Genomic DNA, 26,698 nt, shown 5'->3' with positions numbered 1-26,698 from the left:
GGCTGGGGTCAAGAAAACACTATAACTATGATATGCTAAGGGCTTTATATTAATGAACACTTATTCTAACCTACCTTTAAAAATGATGGACTCTTAAGCGTCATATTCCAGTTGAAGTATGTTTAAATCCAAATCGTATCTCTTACAAAGTCATTATTTCTGAAGAGATGAAAATGGGACCAGTGTCAGGAACAGACGCAGTGGAAAGGACAGTGGTTGAGCAACAACTCAGATACAGCAGATTATTTATGAGTGTGAGTTTAGTTTTTTAGTTAAATGAACCTGAAATGAAAGTCATTCACAAGAGACTGCAAAGTTATACCACACATATGGAAAATGGACTGTCTTAGTTCTTTCCGATAAGACTAAAAGGGTCATATTTTGCTAAACCCACTTTTATTAGTCTTTGGTACATTTATTTGTGTATTTGGACCCTAACAGTTCACAAAGTTTGAATTTGAACCCTCCAGGGTCTGCAAAGCTATCTTTATATTCATTCTGGCAAAAATCGAGTGGATTTCTACAATCCATTTTAATTCCTTCTCAGTACCTCCACCAAGTAACAGTGGAGGTTATGTTTTCATCAGGATTTGTCTGTTGGTTTGTTAGCAAGACAACTCAAAAAGTTATGGACAGATTTTGATGAAATTTTCAGGAAATGCTGATGCATAAGGAACAAACTATTACATTTTGGTGGTGAACTGATCTGCCTTGGTGGAGGTCTGCGTTCTCCGAGTGCTTTTCTAGTTTATGTTTTAGGACTAGTTACGGCACAACATTTGCACATATAAGGTCAAGACTTCCAACTAATAATTCTCCGAATACGCTATAATTGTTTGGCAGCAGTTGTAGTCCATACTGAAAATACGTCCAGACATCGAGCCGATTACCTAAAATATTCAGTTGTTGGTTGAACAGGACAGAGCAGCACAACCAACAACCTGGAAGGGGTGGGGCATGAAGTGGCTCATGTGCATTTAAAGGGCCAGCGCTCAAAATGACCTTTCTGGTGTCATTACTCAGAAATAGTGTTGAAGATGGACCTGTGGAGTTGAATTAATGAAGAATTCAGACCCAAGCATTGCATATACTGTAGGTTTTCCAGTAAAACCTTCCACTGGACCTTATGGCTGACTCGTGTTGCAAAAAGTGTGTCCTCCACAAAAGTTCGTCTTCTCACATTTATTGAACAAAAATACGAAAAAACAAAAAAACATACAGGGTGGGGAAGCAAAATTTACAATGTTTTGAGGCAGGGATTGAAAGACAGTGTATGACCAATTAGTTTATTGAAAGTCATGAGAATTTATTTGCCACAAGAAAATGTACATAATAGAAAATGTTTTTATTCTATGTGTCCTCCTTCTTTCTCAATAACTGCCTTCACACTCTTCCTGAAACTTGCGCAAGTGTTCCTCAAATATTCGGGTGACAACTTCTCCCATTCTTCTTTAATAGTATCTTCCAGACTTTCTCGTAATAGTTTTGCTCATAGTCATTCTCTTCTTTACATTATAAACAGTCTTTACGGACACTCCAACTATTTTTGAAATCTCCTTTGGTGTGACGAGTGCATTCAGCAAATCACACACTCTTTGACGTTTGCTTTCCTGATTACTCATATGGGCAAAAGTTTCTGAAAAGGTATGGATAATAGTGTTAGGTATGATTATGACATCAATACATGTTTGGTTTCAAAACAATTGACGTAGTGCCTGCTGAGAAAAAACAACTAAATGTTCATTGTAAATTTTGCTTCCCCACCCTATACATACAAGAATCTACTGCATATGTTATTCTGTCCCAGCATGGCGAAAATACGTACGAACTTCCACAACAATCCGAACATGGTCAGAAAACCGCCAGCTCCTCTCGGCCCTAATGCCGTATTACCCTCCAGGCCTGTCGCACACCCCAAGCTCTGCCCATTGACACACAACCAAAACACCATGACTGTGCAAATAATAATAATGCAAATATTAAAATAAAATCATTCAACACCTTTTTAAATGAAATTAAATTATAAAATTACTAACCAGTAATTAATAAAAGAACCGAAATTAGCATATGGCACCTATATATACAGTTTATGTAGACCACAGGGAAATGTTTTAAAATGCATAATTCCATTTTTAAAAAAGGCAAAATATCACTCCTGATGCCCCTGGCTAATGCTTCTCTCTGTGGTTTGTGTTGTTGTGCCTCCCTGTGAGAACATCATTTTCATTTTCAGCTGCTCCCTGAAGGCTTTGCAGAAGATGAAGTAGATGAAGGGGTCCAGGCAGACGTTCAGCGCTGACAATACGAGGCTCAGTTCTCTAAGGAAGTAGACAACCTGGGCCCGGGAACACCCTAAGAAAATGTAAGGGATGTGGATCAAGTGGTAGGGGACGAAGCAAACACAGAAGACAGTGATCAGGACCAGCATGTTCCTGCGCGCCTTAGCCAGTCTCTTGGTATTGGAGGACGTCAGCTGACTCTGCTGCGCCATGGACACTCTGCGGGATGTGTGGTAGTAGACACACACCATGAAGATGAGGACGGACAGGAAGAAGGCCAATATACAGCTGTGGATGATTTTGTGAAGCACACTGCGCTTTGTACTGCTCAAATCTATGCAGCTGGAGGGGACAGACGTCGGGTTGTGTTGCACAACGAGTGACACAGAGCTGTAGCTGATCACCATGGTGACGAGGACAACCCATGTTACTGCAGAGATGATGCAGGCAGCTCGCACAGTCTGCAGCATGTGAGTTTTTAGGGGATGGATGATCTTTAGATACCTGTAACATAGAGTCAGATGCATAAATGACAGTGTGATCTTCTGTTCTGTGACAAGATCAAAAGAATAATGATATGATGGTAAAAAATATTATGTATAAACTTCTGTTATCTGTCATGAAAAGTGCTGCACTTTAGTTCTTTAAATATCTGTAAGAGAGGGTCACACTTTAGTGGGATAAAAGAAGTTAGAAAAGTCCATCCATCCATCCATCCATCACTGTGCACCTTTGTTTCCCAACTATTTTATTGACACGAAACTAAACACTAACATTATCTAAACTAAACCTTGGATACCATGAAAGGCACTATAGGGTCATTCCATGGCAATTCAACCAATGGTCCCTACATGACCCCCTCAGAAAATTCTGAAAAAATTCACACTTGTGCACCTACCAGATAAACGAACACATCCAAAATTTTAATGTCATACCTGTAATAGTTTAGGAGATACAGCCCTTTGAAAATTATTATTATTATTTTTAATTTTGCCAATTTGCTTTTCAGCCAACTTTGAGGAGCTATATCTCCTTAGGTATTCAAGCCACACTGCTGAAACGTACCGTCTGGGGTGAAATCCCCCTGAAAAGACCATATTTTGCATCAAAATAATTGTAGGTGCCTTCATGTTTGGTCCATGAGGCCTTGAAATCAGGCGAAAAGGCTAATTCTTCAAAATGTCCTCTCTCTTCAGGCTTGCACTGTGCCAGAATGGATGAATGTAGAGACCTAATTTTTTTGCATGGATTCTTATGGTCAAGATGCAACAATATACTGCAAAAAGACTACATTTCAATGAAAAGTGCTGCTGTGAGGCAATGAATAAAATGGGTCAATTTCAATTTTTCACAATAATACTCTTTATTTGAGCACCCAAATTACCATGTGGCCAGTTAATGAAAGTTCTGAAATTTTTTTACCATGTGTTCATATATGTTTCAAGATGTGCACAAAATTTTAGCTTTGGGATACAACTGGCTCTATTTTTAATATTTTTTTTTACTGCATGACTATATTTTCTACAAATTGTATTCAAACATAGGTGTAAATGGCATTTTTAACAGTATAATGGCATTGACTATTACAGAAGTTATGATAATACTTGAGATATTTGAACTAGGGTGCAGAACTGCATGATGGTTCAGATAGAATAATTATAGATTTCCCAGAACTGGCTCAGGTTGATGCCTGTAGTAGAGACTTCTCGGAAATTGGATGGAGCTGGTCAGTTGACCCAATTTCACCAGGGTCAATGACATAAATGTAGCTAAGATTTCCCAGAATTTTTAAACGGAAATACATGGGTAAAACATCATACTTCTTTTGATACTTTTGTGATAGATAGATAGATAGATAGATAGATAGATAGATAGATAGATAGATAGATAGATAGATAGATAGATAGATAGATAGATAGATAGATAGATAGATAGATAGATAGATAGATAGATAGATAATCAGTACCTGTTATAAGCAATGTGAGCCATGAACAGGATGCTGGCGTACATGTTGAGGTAGTGATTAGCGATGCCAAACTTGCAGTACACCAGGCGGATGGTCAAGTTACTGGTGGTGGTTAAGTTAACGATGGAGAAAGGGAGACAGAGGCTGAGCAGAAAATCTGCAGCTACCAGGTTCTTCAGGTAGACCATGATGGTACTAGACGACCTCTGAGACTGGCAAAAGTAAAACCACAGGACGAAGCCATTGAGGAGCAAACCCACCTAATAGATGGAATGAAAAAATACTGTTTAGAAGAAAGTTTGATGGACTTTAGAAAAGAAGTGGACAGAGCCACAGTGATGCCAGTCACTCATTTGTATTTGGCATTTTGGCCATTGCCAACTTGGTTTTTTATCATAATTACTACATTCCATGGACTTTGACCACAGTCCGTTTGCTTTAATGGTAATCTTGTGTCAGTTGTCATGCACACATATTGTTGGAGACTGAATTTTAATCCAAGGAGGTGGAAAAGTGACTGAAATCTCACCAGGAACACGAGACTGTAGGAAACAATGAAGAAGATTCGTGCTGGGTCGCTAAATCCATGACAGATCGTGTTGTTGTTCATCATCACCTGCATCAATCGTTCCAGGTTCTTCAATTTATGGGTTTTTTTCTAAACAAAAAAAAAAAAAAAAATGGAAACCATAATTACATAGCATATATAGCTTTAGCAATATTCTTTCTGATTCATGGCAACAAAAGCTAATTTTAACTGAATGTAATTGAACTATTAACCCATAAGGACCCAGTGTTACTTTTGTGGCAGTTCCCAGATGAATTTTTCTCTATATTTAACTTTCCTTAAGTGACTTATCGCCATTTATTGTAATATTATCTTCTGTATTTTTTTTTTTTTTTCAGTGACAATCAGATATTTTCCTACATTCAATTTACTAATCATGTCGGTGTTCATAAAAGCTAAGAGTAAAGTTGAGGGTTATTATATCAAAAGCAGAGAAAACTGAAGAAAAAGTGACTTTTCCAGTAAAATCTATCCATAACTGAACATAAATCAAGTGTCTCCATATACTGTCATGGATCCAACTCCATGGGTTTTACTGGTGAATCAACATTGTAGAAGATGGCAGTGTTTCTACGTTCACTACGGAGCCTCTGAACGTCCAAATGGGTCATATCTGATAGCCATGAAAAGATGAGAAATTTACACCAATTACTTACATGTATTGATAAGATTAGTGGATCAACAGGGATCAAATATTTTACATCAGTTGATGGTTTTGGTCACTGGTGGATGTTTGGATCTTTATGGGTTAATACACTTGAGGTAGATTTTTTTTTTTTACATCCACAATGGCTGGCGGAGGAGAGGAAAATGGTTTGGTCTCAGACATACATAAAAAAACACTTTCAAGGCGGACCTTTCCAGAAAAGCTGGACATCGTGATGAGAGGTTGGCCAACCCCAAATGCTACCTAGCTAATCAAACGGACATTCTCTGCAGTTAAGAAAATAAAAACTTATGTCAGGGTCCTGTAGTCTAAGTGAACATTTAAAGACATTAATTGGCATTCGTTTGACCTTTCAAGGTTACTCAAGGTCAGAGGTCAAGGTACCAAATGAAAGTCCATATGTGACTTCCTATCTCTTGCCAATAGTAATTATATCAATATTGTCAACTTTTTTCAAGTTATAGGACTTTGAAATGTGTCCCATTATAAACCAATGGAGATTTTTAAAATGTAAAAAATTCATAAAAGTATTCAAAAATCAATCAGGTTTTTATTTAAATTTTGTACGTTTTTGTCATGTTATTAGATAAATATTAATTCTGAACTGCTCCAGATTATGTGCATGGGATGGCTGCAGTTTTAGTGTAGAGGTTTGGAGTTGACTTAACTGGTTTTAGTAATAATGGAATTCACGTTAAATGTCTCTCTCTTTGTAATGCCTTGTTATTTTGCTTTTTTTTGTATAGTATTGATGGTTTCTATAATTGTGATGTTATAGAGGTGGTATTAAGAGGTGTTTTAAGTGGAGTAAGTCCTCACTGAAGGCCCAGGTATCAAATGCATGGCCCACCACTGTTTAGCATTAAGGATATCTGAAAACAAAATCCACACCACTACATGGGAACTGAGACTAGCATTTCAACAGTGATTATAAGCAAAGGTGTACTACTGACTGATCTAATTTCAGAGGTTTTAAGTTCTCTTCTTATTAAAATGGTGCTGCTGCTGATATTACTATATTACAATATTTCTCTTTTTCTCCCAATGAAATTTCACACATCTTATCGCTATAAGACGATCAGTGCTTTACAGTTTCTGTGAAAAATACATTTTGTTCTATGCCATAACTCTCAGCCACATTTATAACTGTACATTTCCACATATAAAAAACAATCAAAAATATGAAAAGTCATGGTACCTGTTGGACTCAGCCTCCTGCCAGTGAAAATCTCAGATGGGAACTTGAGAACAAACACAAGTACTATTTTATCTGTGGATGCAAAAATATATTCTAAAAATATATTGTTTGTAACTCCCACGTCCTGCTTCACAGTCAGGTTCCACTGTCAGCAGAGATTAAGTGGAACAGTACTGAGTAACTCTTCTGTGCACTATATAAAGGCTTTTATGTCCGTCATCTGTATTTTCATCTGAAATGGGAAGTTAACGTAACAGGAGGTGACTGTATCTTACTCAAGGCAGTGACATCTGCATTTGAAGAAAAGTTATAAATATGCAAATAACTGTCTGCAGATGAATGTCTCCAGTGGTGTAGTCCAGGGTATACAATGGTGTACAGAGTATCTTCTTATTTTTCAGTCAGCATTGGGTATACCCACTTCTAAATCCCCCTGATGTGCACCATTCAGTAGTATCTAAGCCAAACTGCACATGATTTCCCCTACTCTGCCTCTAATTGGCTTGTACTTGGTATCTTCACTGATTAGATTGGATAGGTTTAGGCATGAGGACTGATGAGCCAGTCAGGGGCAGAGTAGGGCAGGTCATGCCCAGGAAAACATTGCTAACTTATGCTGCGTTCCAGGCAACCCGTAACTCGTGTTTTTCCAACCTTGTACCGGTGAAAAGGCACTACAATGACAGTCAAACCTGTGACTTCCCACCCGTGAACTCGTACTAGATCGATGTACTCCCAGTTCTGACTTCTGATGTCACGTAGCAATGGCAGCCCCCATGGATGTGGTGTTTGTGCACATTGTTTATTAAGACAAGGTATTGCTCTGACATTATTTATCTGCAAATGTTCTGCATAATCAGCAGCTGCTCTAGCATTAGTTAGTTTTCAGTCCAATGAGTGAAACAATAAATTAATACCAAATACGTATCCAAATATGCAAATAACATAACATAAAAGGTATAACAGCTCCTCTTGCCTTATGCGCCGTTTTATCTCCTCTGTTTCTATCAAATAAGCAAAGAACAAGCACCTTTGGTGGTAGAAATGATTGTAAATGAGCATAACATATGGTCCACCATACTGGTTTGTTTACATCTATCTACCATATTTCCTTGTGCTCAGGCAGTTTGGGGTGACTTGCCTGAAACGTTACAAAGTCGTAAGTTGTGGTTTGAAGTCGTGACTTACGGGCTCAAAAAATGGCCTGGAACGCAGCATAAGCACCAGACCCAGGGCTCTGCTTAGCGCTGACCACCTCTGGAACCTGATTGGACACCTCAGGTGCCAGTGTCACCCCAGTTGATTGACAGGTCACTGCACATCTCATTGAAAGATGCACAACTATTGGAAATGCAAACAAGAAAGGCAGCATAAAGGTATTTCAAATGAGTGACACATATCAAGAGAACCTACTTTCATGGAATACATCATTCTGAGGTAAGTTTTAAGGTGGTTTCAGAATGAGTCACTGTTTTAAACTACTGGACATATGACTGTACATTTAGAGAAGAGATTTTGTCACCAGTAGTTAAACTGTGTGAGTAGGCTAACACTATGAAAGGCTAACATTATCCTATGTTTGCCTCATGTTGAATACATTTACATTCATGCAGCTGCTTGTGTGACCAGTAAAACCTACAAACTGCTCCTGATCAAGTCATGATAATTTTATAATAGTGAGCAAATACTACTGATGGATTTTTGGGTAAACTAAATAGAGTAGTCTGACATGTCACTGTTTCTAAAATGGTGTTTTTCTGGACTACTTTAAAAAAAAAAAAAAAAAAAAAAAAAGGGGGGGGGGGGGGGGGATTGAGAGTATGCCCACTTCTCCAGGGACCACTACACTACTGAATGTCTGTACTTACCCATTTACCTGTGGTTTATACAAATCAAGATGAACAACCTCTGAGTTCAATGTCTTTATTTTTCTCCATCATCTTGTTTAATTTAACAGAATATTCCCTCAGTGGAAATGACATCAAGTTTTCTCCGTTAAATATTTGATGTTGCAACACCAGCTTATGTCAAGGTTGTAATGTTACTAATCAATACTGTGGATGGGCATTTTAATTACTATTTGAAGACAAATAATACATCCAATGTAAGTTGATTAGTTGATTAATCATGACAATTTCATTAACATGTGTCCTTGAGATAGAAAACTAAATAACAGCGTTGAAGTGTCAAGAAAGTTTCACAAGTAAATAATGATTTATCTCTAACATTAATTTACATAACACATTTTAAGAATCCCCAGCAGTTCATGTATAGTATGTTCAGATTTTTTTTATACTTGTGGATGTTTGACAAACTTGTCTAATTTCACAGGTCTCAGGATGTCTTTCTGTGTCATATTTTTCGACCGTTGCTGAATAACCTGTTGCTGCTTAACTGCCTCTATGTTTTAACTAATTTCTCTATAAAATACAAGTCTGTGTCTGTCAGCACTGAAGTTTTCTCATAGTTTCTCGCTTTTAAATGACGTTACAGATCAGTGTATTAAAGCGCTAAACTTAAACTAGACCTGATTGATCATATTAACACTTTATGTTAAAAACTGATGCTCTTTTACTGTAAACTCATAGAATCCATCTGCTGATGTCAGATTTCGGCCTGAGAACCCTCTAAAAACAGAGTTACTGTCCTTCCTGAATCTGTCTGCAGGGGTGTCTGATGAGAGCTGCAACAAAACAACAGAAATGAAATGCAACTATTACATGAAACTATTAAAACTGACTTTTCCTTTTGAGAATATTTTAGAATATTTATAAATGATATAAGTGTATCCATTACCGAACCTCCAGTATTTCTTGTTTTACTTAAAGTGTAGTGATGAAGACACTTATATCAATTATAACAACAAACAGTACTGAAAAATTTTATTTACTCTGCACCTTACTATTTCATTAGCCAAAATTTCTACCAGTTCTGTTTTCTATTCTTCTAATTTGTTATGTTTAGGGTGTTTGCTGTTGTATTTTATTGTTATTCTTTTATTCTATTTTTGGGATCAATAAAGTCTATCTATCTATCTATCTATCTATCTATCTATCTATCTATCTATCTATCTATCTATCTATCTATCTATCTATCTATCTATCTATCTATCTATCTTTGAATGTGTATTATAAATGTAAGGGATTATAACTTATGGATAAACACTCCTATAAAATATTCTAAATAGTCAATTTAAATAGTCAATTTTAATAGTTTTTATACTCACCAAAGTATTTTTCTGTGTCGCACTCACTGCTCAACTGGAACAAACTGAAGATTATCCAGAAAGACCAGTCTACTTAGTACTCTTTTTGCTCCATATGACTTGATTTTCATCTAATTTGTAGAGCTGATAAATAGCTCTAAAATGACCAGCATCAAGGACAGGGTTACATTTGAGACATACTGGATTGTTACATACATGTTAGATTCGGTTTTGTTTTATCTAACTGGTAAATCCATAAACCAGGTAAGTGTGGTGTAAAACATGCTTTTTGACAGTGTTGGGCAAACTACATGGAAAGTGATGTAAGTCTAGCAGCAGTGACAGTTCACTAAAATTACCTTCTGAGAAATGCAGCAAGTGAAGGCATCATAACAAGGAAAAAAGGGGGTTATTACACTGGTAGAGACTCTTTTATTGGTTTTATAGGGTCAATATCAAATCAGTGATCAGTGAGTTCAGTTCTTATTTAACATTAACATCTGATCTATGTTTTAGTTACAGTTGCCCAGCTAAAAAAGATAAGAAAAGAAAAAAATACAATTGTCATGATGATGTAATTTACACCACACGGTGCTTATGCAATATCACAGTAAACATTACAACATGTATTTCTCGTCATAGTCACATTCCCACAATGCACTTTGCAACAAAAATTTCTGAAAAAGGACAGACCCAGATAGCAATTACCTTTGGGCCGGATCCCCATTAAAGCCTTTACATCCGTTTATAGCTTACATCCGTTTTCTGACTTTGGACCAAATCTGCATCTGATCCATCTTTCAGCTCTCTAACAGTTCCGGGGTTGTGCCAGCTTACGGATTCGGCCCACAACAGTCTCCCATCGCACAACCAAGATTGATTTTCAAAGTTGTAATGCTAATCTGGAACAGAATCATAATATGAATCTGGACCAGAGTCATAAAACAATTCTGGGCCAACATGATTCTTGTGTATATTCTAGATGTGATTGAATGGAGCTGGGCCAGAGCTGGGCCGTTTTTGTAGAAGATCCATTTCGCAGAGCAGTACCTGTTTTGTCCCGATGTGTGTTTGGACACTGGGACGGATCTGTCAAATGGTTTCGGGCCAAGTCGGGGTGTGATTCTGTTCCAGATCCGTCCCAGTACCTCTTTGCTATCTGGGGAGTGACCTTCCGGTTTGTTATGTAAACAAGTGGACTGTATTTATGATGGAGTCATCTTTGAAGTTGTTCACTGTGAGGGAAGTGATGCAGGTGCATATGTACAGAAAGACTAAAGGATTAGTGATGATTGGGCTATCACTCGGGTTTTACAAATTTGAAAAAATTGTGATGAAAGTGTGATCCAGCTAAAGGGATGGTGTTTTTGGCGTGACATTTTGATGTGTTTTATTTCATTCACTTTTTTGCATGGTTTGGTTTGCTTTTGTTTTGTTTTTTTCATTTGTGTCTGTATTTGAGTTTGTTACGCCTCCCAGTTAGCTGCCATGGAAACGTCCTGAACACATGATTGTCTTGACCAACCTGTGGAACTCTGTAATTAACGCACCTGTGTCCACTGGGGCACAAGAACAATAAAAGCCTCATTATGGGAAGACGCCACGGGGAGAGGGACGCGATCGGAAGATAGTGGCACACACAGGACTAGCCAGACACCAGAGTGAGACCACACGCAGCGGCCAGCAGTCGAACCTGGTTTAAGGGGTTGACTGCTACTACACGGACGGACAGGAAGACGGACCGGAGCGCACCGTGTAGAGGACTCCGTGGGGCCGTATACAGCAGCGGGAGAGCAGAGAGCTCTCCCTGCCTGTGAGTATTGGAAAAGTTTTGATTACATGCTCTGACCGGAGCGGCCTTTGGCCTGGGGGTTTGGTGCGCTGGTGTGTCCTGTGCTGGCCTTGTGTGTGCCGTCTGTCAGGTGCGGCCAGTGGACCCGAAGGGGAGGAGCGAGGAGCTGGAGCTGGCGTGGGTCCTAGTGCAGCTCAGCATATCGAGCCCCGAACGACGCAGCGGTAGGGTGAGAAGCCCTACCGGGCGTGTATGTATCTTTTAGTTGTACCTGTTCACATACTGTTTGCCTTTGGCCGTGCTCCGTTCTGCCGCCGTATATGTGTGTTCTATTCAGGAGCGGGCCGGACGTGCTGAGGCCGGGACTCCACCTCGTGGATCACCTTCGAGACGCTGCTCTGAAGGGACCGTCGTGTCACCTCATTCCTTGTTTTTCTCTTTAAATTCTACTCTTAAACCTAGTGTTTTTAATTGTATTTATTATCATTGAATAAATTTTATAATTAATTTTAACAGTGACTTTTCTTTTTTTGGTTACACCACTGCTCTTTTAACCTGGGTTTTAATAATTCGCGTTTTAATTCGGTCAAGTTTTCCACTGCTAAAAACAGTTATTCCAAACCCCTCTTTACAAAAGTCATACATTGCTTTGAGCTGACCCAATTTAGCAACTCAAATGTACAGAAAAGAGTATATTAGGAAAATGAGTCACCAAAAACGTGCTAAATTTATTAATGTCTATTAGTTAAGTTATGCCTTCAACATTTAAAGAACACAAAAATAGCCCATGTTTTATTTGCACACAACTTTCTTGACCCCAGTGCTTTCTGAATGTCTCCCTCTGAATTTGCATGTTTTTCCTCTCAGCCCTCTGTTTTCCTCCACATGAAAGAAATTTGGATTGATCTGGATCAGCCCACTACTTGTTTCTGTGCTGGGATGGGTTAACCTCCTAAGACCCAGGACATGTCGGCAAACTACAAGCTTTTTTTGTTTTTTAGTAAATGATTGCCTACATTGGAAACATCATGATGCAACAGTTTTTTTTCAGATGCAGTTTTTAAAATTTTTATGGAATGTCCTTTGTGGTGGACAGTTTTCTTTTCTCTTTTTTTTGTATAAAGTTGTGAAACTCTTGTCCACAAATGTGGACAGAAAACCCATAGCTGGGTTTTAGGAGGTTAAATGTGAGGTTGAATTTCCCAACAACAAAAAAGATAAAATCCTTATGGTCTTGCATTTGCAAATGTTTTATATGTGCATTTTCAATTTGCACAGAAAAACAAAACAGGCCAAATCTGAGAAAGTCCTGAAATGACAGATTGCAATATTCACTGAATGAATAAAATAAACAAGCAGAAATGTCATAGTATGATGGAAGTAGCAAAGAAATGGAAGAGTTTGACATGGTGTATGACTGTATGAAGGATGTTACCGGTGGCTCAGAGGGTAAATGTAAAACCTTCAACATTTTGGTCCAAACAGATGAAACTGTAGGTAAAATGGGTTATATCTATCAGACCTTTATCATATACAATAGTACATTTATCTATGGGCTCTAATTGGCATGCTTTTAAAAATCCACTTAAAATGACTTTACAACAGAAGAACATGATTTATTTTATTTCCATTAAGGTAAAAAGTCAAAACAAAAGAATATGAAAAATGCTACGCTAATCTGCACCTACTATCAACTCCTAATGTTCACTAAACAGTAGGAGCAAACAATGACACATTATACTGACAACATGAAATTGGTGAAGTAAAACAAAGGGGAACTGATGTAACAGGTTGTAAAGCACAAATTCAAGAGGAGAGAAACTGTAATATAAACACACTCTACCAGTGAACTCATATGATGTGTAAAGTTGCAGGAAAATGTATTACGATATATGGCTGGGGTCAAGAAAAGACTATAACTACACTTATTCTAACCTACGTTTAAAGATGATGACCATATTCCAGTTGAAGTATGTTTAGATCCAAATCGTATCTCTTACAAAGTCATTATTTTTGAAGAGATGAAAATGGGACCAGTGTCAAGAACAGACGCAGTGAAAAGGACAGTGGATGAGCAACAACTCAGAGTAGATTATTAGTGTGTGTTTATTTTATTTTTATTTTTTTGGTTATATGAACTTGAAATGAAAGAGATTGGAAAGTTGTTTTTTTTTTTTTTTTTTTATTTTATTTATTTAGACAGGGACAATGCACAATATACATTAACATTAAAAAGGAGAGATGTAGTGTACCAGGTTGTAGCAATAGTGCTAATTTCCACTTGTAATCCCTGGGCAAGCTGATGTTATCATTAAAAAAACACGCATTAATAAAAACTAAAACATTAAAGAACAGTAAAAAATGCATATTTATAACTCCATCTATGTAAAATATTCATTCACATCCAACCATTCACTCTTATTCGTCCCACTGCAGTCTGTCACACACACTCTAAGCATGTTTACGTTACATTACATTGTGTCTACAGGTTTGGTTTGACAGTAGCTGTTTTTTCACCATGCAGGAGAATGTGTGATAGTTTGTAATTGTTAGTAGTTCTGTTGGTAATGTGTTCCACTGTCGCATGGCCACACATGAGAACGCTGAATTTGCAAATGCTGTTTTGTGCCTCAGAATCCTGCACTTGCTGTGTGCTGTTCATCGAGTAGTTTGAGATGTTTTTCCAGAACTCAAAGAAATAAACTTTTTCAAGGGAGGAGCAGCAGAATTATGGATCACCTTAAATAACAGACACACATTTGTATACGTGATTACATTTTCGAAGCTTAAGATCTTATATTTGGACAAAACTGAGCAGTGATGGACTACTGCCTTTTCTTGTCATGGATCTTGAGAGAATATTTATACAATGATTCTAGAGGCCTTAGGACAGATTTACAAGCCTGCAACCAACTGGTCATACAGTAAAGAAAATGTAGAACTATCACTGCATTTAGATACATGTTTGACACTTCAGTGGACAGTGAGTTTCTGATATAGCTGAAGTTAGCACAGTTAAATGTTATTGTATTTGTCATCTTTTGAATGTACTTTTTAAAGCTTAGATTTGGGTCAAATGTAACACCTAAATATTTAAATTCAGTTACATTCTTAATTTTTTGTCCTTCTATCAGGATGTGAGAAAAATTCTTGGAAAGTTGTACCACACATATGGAAAAGGGACTGTCTTAGTTCTTTCCGATGACACTTAAGTGGCTATTGCTTCTCTCTGTGGTTTGTGTTGTTGTGCCTCCCTGTGGGAACATCGTTTTCATTTTCAGCTGCTCCCTGAAGGCTTTGCAGAAGATGAAGTAGATGAAGGGGTCCAGGCAGACGTTCAGCGACGACAATACAAGGCTCAGTTCTTGAAGGAGGTAGAGAACTTGGGTCCGGGAACACCCTAAGAAAATGTAAGGGATGTGGATCAAGTGGTAGGGGACGAAGCAAACACAGAAGACACTGACCAGGACCAACATGTTCCTGCGCGCCTTAGCCAGTCTCTTGGTGCTGGAGGACGTCAGCTGACTCTGCTGCGCCATGGACACTTTGCGGGATGTGTGGTAGTAGACACACACCATGAAGATGAGGATGGACAGGAAGATGGCCAATATACAGCTGTGGATGACTTTGTGAAGCACACTGCGCTTTGTACTGCTCAAATCTATGCAGCTGGAGGGGACAGACGTCGAGTTGTGTTGCACAACGAGTGACACAGAGCTGTAGCTGATCACCATGGTGATGAGGACAACCCATGTTACTGCAGAGATGATGCAGGCAGCTCGCACAGTCTGCAGGATGTGAGTTTTTAGAGGATGGATGATCTTTAGATACCTGTAACATAGAGTCAGATGCATAAATGACAGTGTGATCTTCTGTTCTGTGACAAGATAAAAAGAATAATGATATGATGGTAAAAAATATTATACATAAACTTCTGTTATCTGTCATGAAAAGTGCTGCACTTTAGTTTAATTCAATATATTCAACAATATAATCTGGCTCTGTTGTTCAACATCAGTCATCTGAAGAGTATGATTTCAGTAAATGCAATTGTGTGTCTTAATTTTTCAGCAACATTTATATTTGTAGAAATTACACACAACAGGAAAACACTGTTTTAAAAAAATAGAAGCCGTGTTAAACAATTAATAGGTTCTGTCAACAGAAGCTAGACGGCTTTTTTTGTAAGGAAGGGAGTTAAGGAGTGTGTTGCATTTGTGGGAGAGTGCACTGTAGTACTTTTAATATTGCAAACGAGAGTGGATCAAAAGAGGTTTCATACTAAATCTAGCCATTTATATTCATTAAACAAAAGGAATAGATCAAATAAAGGTTTACCTATAATTCAGGCCTTCTTCAAATAAAGGTCAGGTTCCTTCTGCATGGCCTGGGTGAATATTTACATTGAATACTGAATGTGCTCCCCATATGAAAGAGAACAGACCAGTCATCAGTGATAGACTAATATAATGTTCAGCGAGGCAGAACAAATTTGTTGGTTTGAGCAACAAGTTTTCACAATAAAACAAATTAATATTTCATGGAAGAAACCTGATTTCAATTAGCATTAGTCTTCCCAACAGTCTTTCAATTTTCTATACTGGCTGCTTTATGCCAGTCTTGGAGCTTAAGTGCAGCATCTTGACTTTATTTGATGGCTATTGAGTAGGGATGGGAATTGAGAACCGTTTCTTTTTGAGAACTGGTTCCCAGTCGCTCGATTCCTCGTAATCGTTTGCCTGCCTGCTTAACGATTCTGCTTATCGATTCCACCTTCACTGTGCATGCATGATGACATCACACATATGCTGTATTGTTTTTGTCAGAATGTAGCCAACATGGTGTTGAGGCAGAAACGGTCCAAAAAGACAACACCAGGTCCACTTATAACACTTGGAAAGTTTCCATTTCTTCAAAAGGGTGGAATCCCTTCAATATGCTCAAACATTTTTTTCCACAGCATGTGATTCATTTGCAGGAATATCATGTATTTGATACGCTACTTAGCGGCGCTTGTGAATCTAGCGGCAGAGTGAACACCAGGACGTTATCCAGGCCCGGTTCCGGTGCAGGTGACAAATGTCCTGCCCTCTCAAATAACAGTTTCTGAAGGTAGGGAAAAGAAAAATGAGGTGCACAACAACAGGAGACGAGCCGAGCTGACTCGAGCCGGTTCTGTTATTCATTCATTCATTTTCTGAACCCGCTTTATCCTCACTAGGGTCACGGGGGTCGCTTGGAGCCTATCCCAGCTACATAGGGGCGAAGGCGGGGTACACCCTGGACAAGTCGCCAGTTCATCACAGGGCTGAACATATAGAGACAAACAATCACTCTCACATTCACACCTATGGGCAATTTAGATTAACCAATTAACCTATTAGTACATGTTTTTGGATTGTGGGAGGAAGCCGGAGTACCCGGAGAGAACCCACGCAGACACGGGGAGAACATGCAAACTCCACACAGAAAGGTCCCACCCCCCCGTCGACTGGTGTTGGAATCGAACCCAGGACCTTCTTGCTGTGAGGCACAAGTGCTAACCACTGCACCACCGTGTCGCCCTCGGTTCTGTTATCTATCTGTTATATTATTTGTACATACTGTATATGCCATATTTTCTGTGCAGAGATGGAAATATAAAAGACAGTTAATGCAAACACACCCATTTGTACTCTTTTATTTCTTCACCCAATGAGAACTGATAAGAGAATCGATAAGGAATCGGATCGATAAGCAAAACTGATAATGGAATCAGAATCGTTAAATTCTTATTGATTCCCGTTCCTACTGGTGAGTCATTATTCCTTGAGGTTCGGGTCTGTCAGTAAATCATCACTGTTAGGTGACATATCAAACTGAAAATAAAAACACTGTCAGAATGTTTGTCAATGAAGAAACTTTTTAGGGCTAAAACAAACTCATAATCAGTACCTGTTAGCGGCGATGTAAGTCATGAACAGGATGCTGGCATAAATATTGAGATAGAAGATAGCAAGGCCAACTTTGCAGTAGGCCAGTCGGATGGTCATGGAGCTGCTAGTTGAATTAATGATGTAGAAAAGAAGAGAGAAGCTGAGCAGAAAGTCTGCAGCTGTCAGATTCTTCAGGTAGACCATCATAGTACTAGACGTCTTCTGAGGTTGGCAGAAGTAAAACCTCAAGATGAAGCCATTGAGGAGCAAACCCACCTACAGTAGATGAAGAGGACAAGACTAATGTTGGCTAGAAACAACTGTTTTGAAGCCTTGAGCATGGCATTTGGCTCTCATCATCCAGGGTTTTAACAGCAAGTGACTGTATTTAACAAGAAGGTGGAGAAATTCACTAAGCTAAGGCACTACACCCACACTGAAGGTCAGCTGATTTAATAGTATTGCTTCTCGATTATTATAGAGGGTATGCACATATGTCACTTCCCCCCTGGGCCACGTCTCTCTAAGTCAGACTGGTGGCAAAAACCAACCTGCTCAACATGACGGAGTATAGCAGTGAACACAGGGAGACCGGGAAAATGTGAAATATGAAATTAAATTAAGGACAACTGGACTCGACATGGATCTGTACGAGCTACCAAAGAACAAGTGGTCCATGAACATTAACATGTGACCCAAAATCACGTATCCGGAGATCCAGGGTGTAGGGGATCATAGCTATTTTTACCTGAAACACATATACATGGTTTCATCATTACTGACAACCAGGGTCCAAAACTAGGGCCCAGAACCAGCTGATCCAAAGTGCATTTACAGTAGACCGTGTACTGATCCCAGTGAATATATGCATGAGCTACTGGTACTGAGGAGATTTAAGTCTAGTTAATATCAAGTACTTTATACAACACAGATACTTCTGCTGTGGACGAGCAGGATACGACTGTATTCTTGTAAATTATGATATTTTTCCCATCTGTTTTTAAATTATGACATTATTCTTGTAATATTATGGCTTTATTGTCGGAATATGACGACTTTAATCTCATAAACGAATGACATTTTTGTTAAATCATGAGGTTTTTTTATAACTACGACTCTCATAGCATTGATTCTTTTTGTACTCGACTTTTTTATCATAAAATTACGGGTTTTATATCGATATTTTATGACGTTATTCTCGTAGTGACAAGTGTTTTTATTTTCTCATGTGGTCCTACTACTCTGTCGTAGCTTTATGATCGAGTACACCCGTATTTGAAAAACTAGGTTAGCCTCAGTTTAAGTTAGTTTACTAATCATATAGAGCACAAGGTTCATAATCATAAAATGAAGACAAAAACCATGAAAGATCTGATCATGAAACCAAGAGCTTTACTAAGAAGTAATGTCAGCCAAAACAATACGTAATTTAAGGTATGATTTTACCCAAAAAAAATACAGCATAAATTAATATTACCTGACACGAAACGGGATCCACAAATCCAGGTTTGGTTTCCTGGATTTGTGGATCCATCTACTTCTCTTTTTCAGTGTCTGTAAAACGATAGCTCCGACTGCTTTTCAAACCTGTTCATACAATCAACCGCACAACAGCTCTTCCTCATTTTTATTAAATATTGTTCTTAAGTTCAGACGGTATTGAAGCCAACGCTGCTACTCATCTCCCTCTTACTGCCGCTCAGTGGGCGTAACCGCGGTGACTTCCGCTAGCGGTGACGTCACATGCATACCCTCTATACGTTTAATAAAATTCAGTAACATAATTGTCATGTTTGAAATGTCCACAGTCTGCAATGGTTAGTGCCCTACCAAAAAATTATCTAAGGAAGGCTAGCCAAATCTTAGTCCAACTGAGCATCTGTCACATGTGCTGGACAAACAAATCCAATCAATGCAGGAACTGGAGCAGAAACCCTTGGTATTCCATCGAGGCCTTCTGGAGTCTATGCCTTGAGGACTTAAATATCAGGATATTAGGTAGACAGTAGTAATTTTATGTTCCCACAGATGTTTGACTGGGCTTAGAGCTGGTTGTCCTCCCTGAGACCAGTTTAGGTAGGATTTGGTAGGACACTAACTACCACTACCACTGCAGACTGGTAAAACCCAACAAGCCCTCCAGTTTAGAAGATCCTCTGACCTGGTCATTTAGCCATCTCAAGCTACAATTTGACAAATTCATTCAGATCTTTACATTTGTCCACTTTGCTGCTAACAACACATGAACTCTGAGGACCATATATTGACTCAGTGGTTAATATATCCCACCCATTGTCATGAGATAATCAACATTATTATTGCTTTGCCTGTCATTTGTCAAGTTTATGGCTTATCAGTGTATGTTAGTGAACACTAATTGTCAGATTGATGTGGGGAAAATGACTGAAATCTCACCAGAAACAACACACTGTAGACAACAATGAAAAAGAAGTGGGTTGTGGTATTAAATTGATGACAGTGGGTCAGATGTTCAATGGTGGTCTTGTTGGCGATGGAATGGTTGAATCCTATCAGGGTGCTCATGTTTTGAAGTTTGTTCTAGAAAAGGGAAACACAACACAACATGTAACTCAATATCACATGTTAAACCCCCCTTCTCCGACCTGGGGTTTTATTTACTGCTCATAGGGCTGGTAATACTAGTAGCTAGACATATTGCATTTTCTGGGTTGGATATTGTCATATTCTCAATAAAGTACTATCTCAGTAACAGAATCTCTTCAAACTGGAGGATGCAATAATTAGATTTTAGTCATAAAAAGTGAAAGTTCAACATTGCTGTGACCCATAACAAAACATTGGGGTAATAGTAATAGAGTATAATAACCTAATTTGTATACAGAAGATCAAACATCCTCTTCATCATGACACTATAATGTTCTTTACACGCAGTTTTCTGACCATTTTTCAACAGCATATACGAAGCTCAGACTTCCTGACTATAAGCAATGTCATACAACAAACTAGACTAAATGCAAAGGTAGAGTTTTCTTTTTGTGTCCTATTTTAAGAGGGTTGATTTTAACATGATCTTGCTCTCTTACTATATAACAATGAAGACACATGAAGATCAGACGCACCACAAAATCTGTAATAGCTTGAATTTTCACTTTTGGAATATGTTACCATCATAAATTTGACCTTACATTTAATTTAAAGTGGTATTTCAGAGACACTAGAAGTTGTTGCTTTCACTAAAACTGTAGATTTCTTTTAAAGCCTTAGTTCTCATTTATTTCTGGGACAATTTCTGTTTGTCTGTACTAGATATTCACCAAACAGATATGTCAATGTAACACCTGCACAAGAATAGTCTGAATAGAAAGATGAAATGTTACCATACCTGTATAATGTCTGATGGTGTCTGCAGAAAAACAACAGAATGTTTTATCAGTGGATGCATTACAACCCCAGACACTTCCTTTTTGGGCCTCCTGGTTCGGGTGTGTCTTTACCTTTCAGAAAACAGGAAGTCACCACCTGCTCACTGTCACCATCCAAACACACACAACACATGACTTCTACTGCTCATATAATCTTATTCATCTGTATTATATTTACATAAAACAAATACTGATTTACATGGTTATGGGTAGGGATGGGAATCGATAAGAATTTAACTATTCCAACTCCATTATCCATTTTGCTTATCAATCTGATTCCTTATCGATTCTCATTGGGTGAAGGAATAAAAGAGTACAAACAGGTGTGTTTGCATTAACTGTCTTTTATATTTCCAGCTCTGCACAGAAAATATAACATATACAGTATGTACAAATAATAATAACAGATGACGCCGGGCCCAGTTTTTTGGGGGTTTTTTTTTGTGGGTGGGGTGGGGGTAACAGTGAAAGTGAAACTAAAGACGCATTACTAATTCCTCTATTGCCGCATTTCCAGTGAAACTGGTTCAACTCGGCCCGTCTCCCGTTGTTGTGCACCTCATTTCCTTTCCCCTACCTTCGGAAACTTGTGTTTGAGGGGGTACGACATTTGTTGCCCGAACCAGAACTGGGCCCAGATGACGGCCTGGTGTTCACTCTGCCGTTACATTCATAAGTGCTACTAAGTAGCGTATCAAATACATGACATTCCTGTAAATGAATCACATGCTGTGGACAAATGTTTGAGCAGATTGGAGGGATTTCACCCTTTTGAAGAAATGGGAGCTTTGCAGGTGTTACAAGTGGACCTGGTGTCGTCTTTTTGGACCGTTTCTGCCTCAACACCATGTTGGCTACATTCTGACCAAAACAATGCAGCATATGCGTGACGTCACTGCGCATGTGCAACGAAGGCAGAATCGATAAGCGGAATCGTTAAGCAGGCAGGCAAACGATTCCAAGGAATCGAGCTACTGGGAACCAGTTCTCAAAAAGAACTGGTTCTCGATTCCCATCCCTAGTTATGGGGGGCACCACGGTGGTGCAGTGGATAGCACTGTTGCCTCACAGCAAGAAGGTCCTGGGTTTGATGTGAATGTGAGAGTAGTTGCTCTTCCATTGACCCTCAAATTGTGAAAATTTAACTTGTGCATAAAAATGAACCTAATGGGAAAACGACAATTTCACCAAAAGTCTCATTTTTCGATTAAAAGTTTTTGCGAATGGCAAGAGGTGGTTTTTCGGGCGTAGCGCAAATGGTACATCATGCAAAACTGCAATGGAAAGACCTTTTTCGCAACTAGAGTCAGGTGAATTAAAAAAAACGGATGTCGATGTACGTTACAACAAGTGAAGAAGAAGAAACATGTGGCGGTATGTGTGGACATACCCAATCATTTTTTAAATTTAGTACAAGATAGAGGGGTAATATACAATAATGAATGAATGAATATATCTGTAAATCAACACCATATTTACGTTCCTCACTATGTTTATGGAATGACTTCTCTTGTCATCTCTCAATAATAAATAAACAAATCATCACATTTGTGATTTAATGGAAAAACCAACATTGCGCACTTCTATTTTTTGTACCCCACCTTTGCCCATAGGTAGCTGGGATAGGTTCCAGCACCCCCTGCGACACCGGTGATGATAAAGCGGGTTCAGAAGATGAATGAATTAATGGTTATGGGTTGGTTTGCCCTACATTTGGACCAGGCTGTAGACTTATCATGAAGTTTGATCTTCTTAAAGGGTACTGATAGGTCCTACTTTGTAAGACAGTGTGACAAATGTGTTTGTTTATTACTCTTGAAGCCTGTGTAGGTACACTATAATAGTCTTTGAATTGTGGAAAGCACCCGTTAGCTTTCAGAGGCTGATGAATGTGTTTGTGTTTGGTTGCAGGGCTGTGCAGTGTACTTGGACACTGCAGTCCTCGGTAATGACAAGTAGAATGGGCAGCAGAATGGTTATCTGAGCGGCTGCTTTGGGCTCATTTGACAGTAAACTTGGTCAAATGTGAGTTTACTAGAACCACTGGTGCCTATTTAGGGAAAATCATAGATCAAGGTGAAGGAAGTGCCTCTGAATACAACAGTGGCTGGTACTTCCAATGGTCTTTGTCCCTATTTAACCTCTGTTGATGTCCCATTCACAGACCTAGTCAGTGGTGATGCCTGGAGGCTTTTAAGAAGGTTCAATCTCTGCTGCTTTCCATTAGAAGCCATTTCAACTGTATCTTGATGCTTGTAGTGTTAGAGGCTAACACAAATGGTCAAGTTAAAGCTGTTACTTCTCCAAACACACACTGGAACAGTCCTCCATTGAAATCTGTTGATGTTGTATTATGTAGACAAAGCCTTACAAGATCCTTGTTTGCCTTTCATAGATACTGTACCCAGTCTCCCTTTACATACGGCTAAAATAATTATTATATTAAATAATCACATGTGAGCTTCCTTTGACTCAGGTTGTGACATCCACCAATCACATTCATTCTTAATCAGTATGCTGAAGCAGACCATGCCCCTGCACATGGACAGAGCTGTCGGGATGACGTAGGCATGGTAGGCAGCTGCCTTGGGCCCCCTCGCTGAAGAGGGCCCCCGATGGCTGCATGGTCATTTATCTGTACAACTTATTAAAAACCATCCATTGTAAACAAACCACCACAGTGAGGCAGCGCTAACCCTCTCCTGTACTGTTTTGTGACTGGGCCTCCCTAAACTAGAGGGATTCCCCCTATGCAATGACAAACGCTATGAGGGTCATGTAGAAGTGACATCCACCCTCGCGCACCCCCAATCCCATCCCCCACTTGCTGTCAGTGGAGGAACAAACGGTCTGTCCACATATATATATATATATATATATATATATATATATGTGTGTGTGTGTGTGTGTGTGTGTGTGTGTATATATATATATATATATATATATATATATATATATATATATATATGTATAAGGCCTGTAACGGTACACGTACCGAACCGTTTCGGTACACACCTGTTCGGTTCGGTACAGAGCTGTACCGAAACGGCACAGTATGTTGACAAAAAGAAAAAGGAACGAAAGACGTTGTTTAATGCGGAACTTTAATTCCGCGCAATTTCCACATGGACATATTGAAGGACATGCACATTGACCCGAAATATGAAATGGCAGCTGATATAAGGTAAAAAAAAAAACAACAAATATGATGTGAACCTGGAAGGAAGAGACTGAAGACCCTCCGCCATCATTAAAATCCCGTTTGGGATCCATTTAGGTCCCGGTGAAAGACAACAACGAGGAAAGAGACGGTGATAAGACGGATGTTGTTTGCCGCCTATGAACTACGGTAGTTCTAAAATGCTTACACTAGCTCTGTCTGTCTCTCTCACACACACACACACACACACACACACACGCTGTATAACAGAGGAATAGAACCCGGAGTTGGACATTGACAGAATATAAAGTTTCACTTTTGTTTCACGCCAGCGTTAGTTATGGACCCCCCACCCCCCCGGCTCTGACCAAACAAGAATAAAAACATCCCCCCGACAAATTGAACCCTGCACGTGTGTGCGCACGGCCTTAACAGTTTGTTATCTGTCCTACAATAAATAATTTGGTAAATTTTTTGTTGTCATAGTTGATCTTCAGTTTGTTTAAACAGAATATCAGTTTGTCCTCTTGCTAATGTTGCACTTCATGTGGAATTTTTTTTATATTTTCATGCAGATTGTGAACTGACAGAACTGTGATTTGATTTTTGTTGTTTGTTCAAAACTACCTTTCAGGGAAAAGTGCAATACTAATGTTTAAAATACATTTAGTAATATTAATAATTCATTTTATTTTCTATTTGATTTATAGCAGCAGAATTATATTCCTGTTTTTCTATATTCTATTGTGTCCAAAAATTGGGGGAAAATGTTTCAAAAATTCATAAATGTATTAAAGACATTTTGAGGGTTTTTTTTTCTTCCTGTACCGAACCGAAAAAAAACCAAACTGTGGCTTTCAAAACTGAAAATGTACCAAACTGAAAATTTTGGGTGCCGCTACAGGCCTTATATATATATATATATATATATATATATATATATATATATATATATATATGTGTGTGTGTGTGTCTATATATATATATATATATATATATATATATATATATGTATATAACCAGTTCCGTTTTCGGAACTCGGAACTGGTTCTGAGAACGTAACCAACTTCACGCTCCTGTCAGATATCTACACTAGCACGTGCAGAGATGGAGTGGCATGCATCAAGAAAGACTCCACCCACCCTGCACCTCTCTACTGCCAGATTACACCCATGTGTTGCAGCATAAACCTCAGTAGTGTTTGAGTTCAATGGTGAAATCAGCTCTGTCTGTCTGTCTCTTTCTCTCTCTTGTAAAACAATTAACCATTTTGAATGCCCTGGATAATTGTTCAAAGGGATGTCTAATAAATCAGATATTTAATAACTGCTGCCTGAGTCTTACCTGCGTTTTTGGCTGACTGCATCTTATTTTGTCCAGAGGAGCTGGAGCTACATTTTAACAACGATGCCTCACTGTCCTCCTCCTCTGAGCCCTGTGCTTCAATTTTACTGGCACCTGAGTCCAAAAAACAGAGTATAGATTTTAATCAATAACAATAAAGAATGTGGCACTCGTGGCTATATTCTGGTGACATCTACTGACAACAGTGGTTGTTGCAACCAAATGAAGCCCTGTAAATGTGATGCATCTCGTGTATAATAAGACTTCTAAAAGTATGTTGGTACAACTACTCAAATGACATGGCTTGTATTTGTTGTTTGTATCCCATATTAAAAATTCTGAGTACTTCCATCTATGAAATTTAAAAAAAAAAATGTTTTGAAATGGTTTTGGTTTGTCATTTATTGTAAATAATATACTGGACACAGAGAAGATGTTCAGTAACAATGCAAAGAGGCAGTAGGTCTGATTGGTTACCTTGGTTTTCCTTTGGTAAACTGGATCTGTTCTTTGGGATTGTGGTTGGTGTGCTGGAAATGTGTCCTTATGTAACTCAGGTGGTTTTATTCAACAATAACTATTTTCCCCACAGTTGATGGACTTAAACAGTTTCTGTGTTAGGAGACAACTCCCCCACCCTTTCACAAGAAGAGAGAGAGAGAGAGAGAGAGAGAGGGAGACTACTACTCCAAATACTGCTCCTTGGTCCTCCCATACCCCATACTTCACATACAGGGGTTGGACAAAATAATGGAAACACCTTCACCTCAAGATGATAATGCCCCAATCCATACAGCTAGAATTGTTAAAGAATGGCATGAGGAACATTCTAATGAAGTTGAGCATCTCGTATGGCCGGCACAGTCCCCAGACCTCAACATTATTGAGCATTTATGGTCAGTTTTAGAGATTCAAGTAAGACGTCGATTTCCACCGCCATCGTCTCTAAAAGAGTTGGAGGGTATTCTAACTGAAGAATGGCTTAAAATTCCTTTGGAAACAATTCACAAGTTGTAAGAATCAATACCTCGGAGAATTGAGGCTGTAATTGCCGCAAAAGGCGGACCTACACCATATTAAATTATATTTTGTTGATTTTTTAAGGTGTTTCCATTATTTTGTCCAACCCCTGTATTGTATTGAAGTGTGGGGAAACGGTTACCAATGCATCATTAATCCATTAGTCATATTACAGAAATG

General features: G+C 38.7%; 2 protein-coding genes across 2 annotated transcripts; both read right to left on the bottom strand.

The window, feature by feature from the left end:
- Window positions 1-2,149: 2,149 nt before the first annotated feature.
- Window positions 2,150-4,896, bottom strand: LOC115429116 (P2Y purinoceptor 14-like). The gene is made up of 3 exons (XM_030148369.1): window positions 4,775-4,896; window positions 4,246-4,505; window positions 2,150-2,783 (listed from the first exon to the last, which is right to left on the bottom strand). The coding sequence occupies exons 1-3, from the start codon at window positions 4,865-4,867 to the stop codon at window positions 2,150-2,152; spliced, it is 987 nt and encodes a 328-aa protein (XP_030004229.1). The 5' UTR covers window positions 4,868-4,896.
- Window positions 4,897-14,215: 9,319 nt separating this feature from the next.
- On the bottom strand, window positions 14,216-21,017 carry LOC115430344 (P2Y purinoceptor 14-like). The gene is made up of 4 exons (XM_030150302.1): window positions 20,955-21,017; window positions 20,006-20,149; window positions 17,610-17,866; window positions 14,216-15,506 (listed from the first exon to the last, which is right to left on the bottom strand). The coding sequence occupies exons 1-4, from the start codon at window positions 21,012-21,014 to the stop codon at window positions 14,864-14,866; spliced, it is 1,104 nt and encodes a 367-aa protein (XP_030006162.1). The 5' UTR covers window positions 21,015-21,017; the 3' UTR covers window positions 14,216-14,863.
- Between the last annotated feature and the right edge of the window lie 5,681 nt (window positions 21,018-26,698).

This window comes from Sphaeramia orbicularis, chromosome 12, assembly GCF_902148855.1.
Source record: "Sphaeramia orbicularis chromosome 12, fSphaOr1.1, whole genome shotgun sequence".
Lineage (NCBI taxonomy): Eukaryota > Metazoa > Chordata > Actinopteri > Kurtiformes > Apogonidae > Sphaeramia > Sphaeramia orbicularis.
This window is presented reverse-complemented; position numbering and strand designations above follow the sequence as displayed.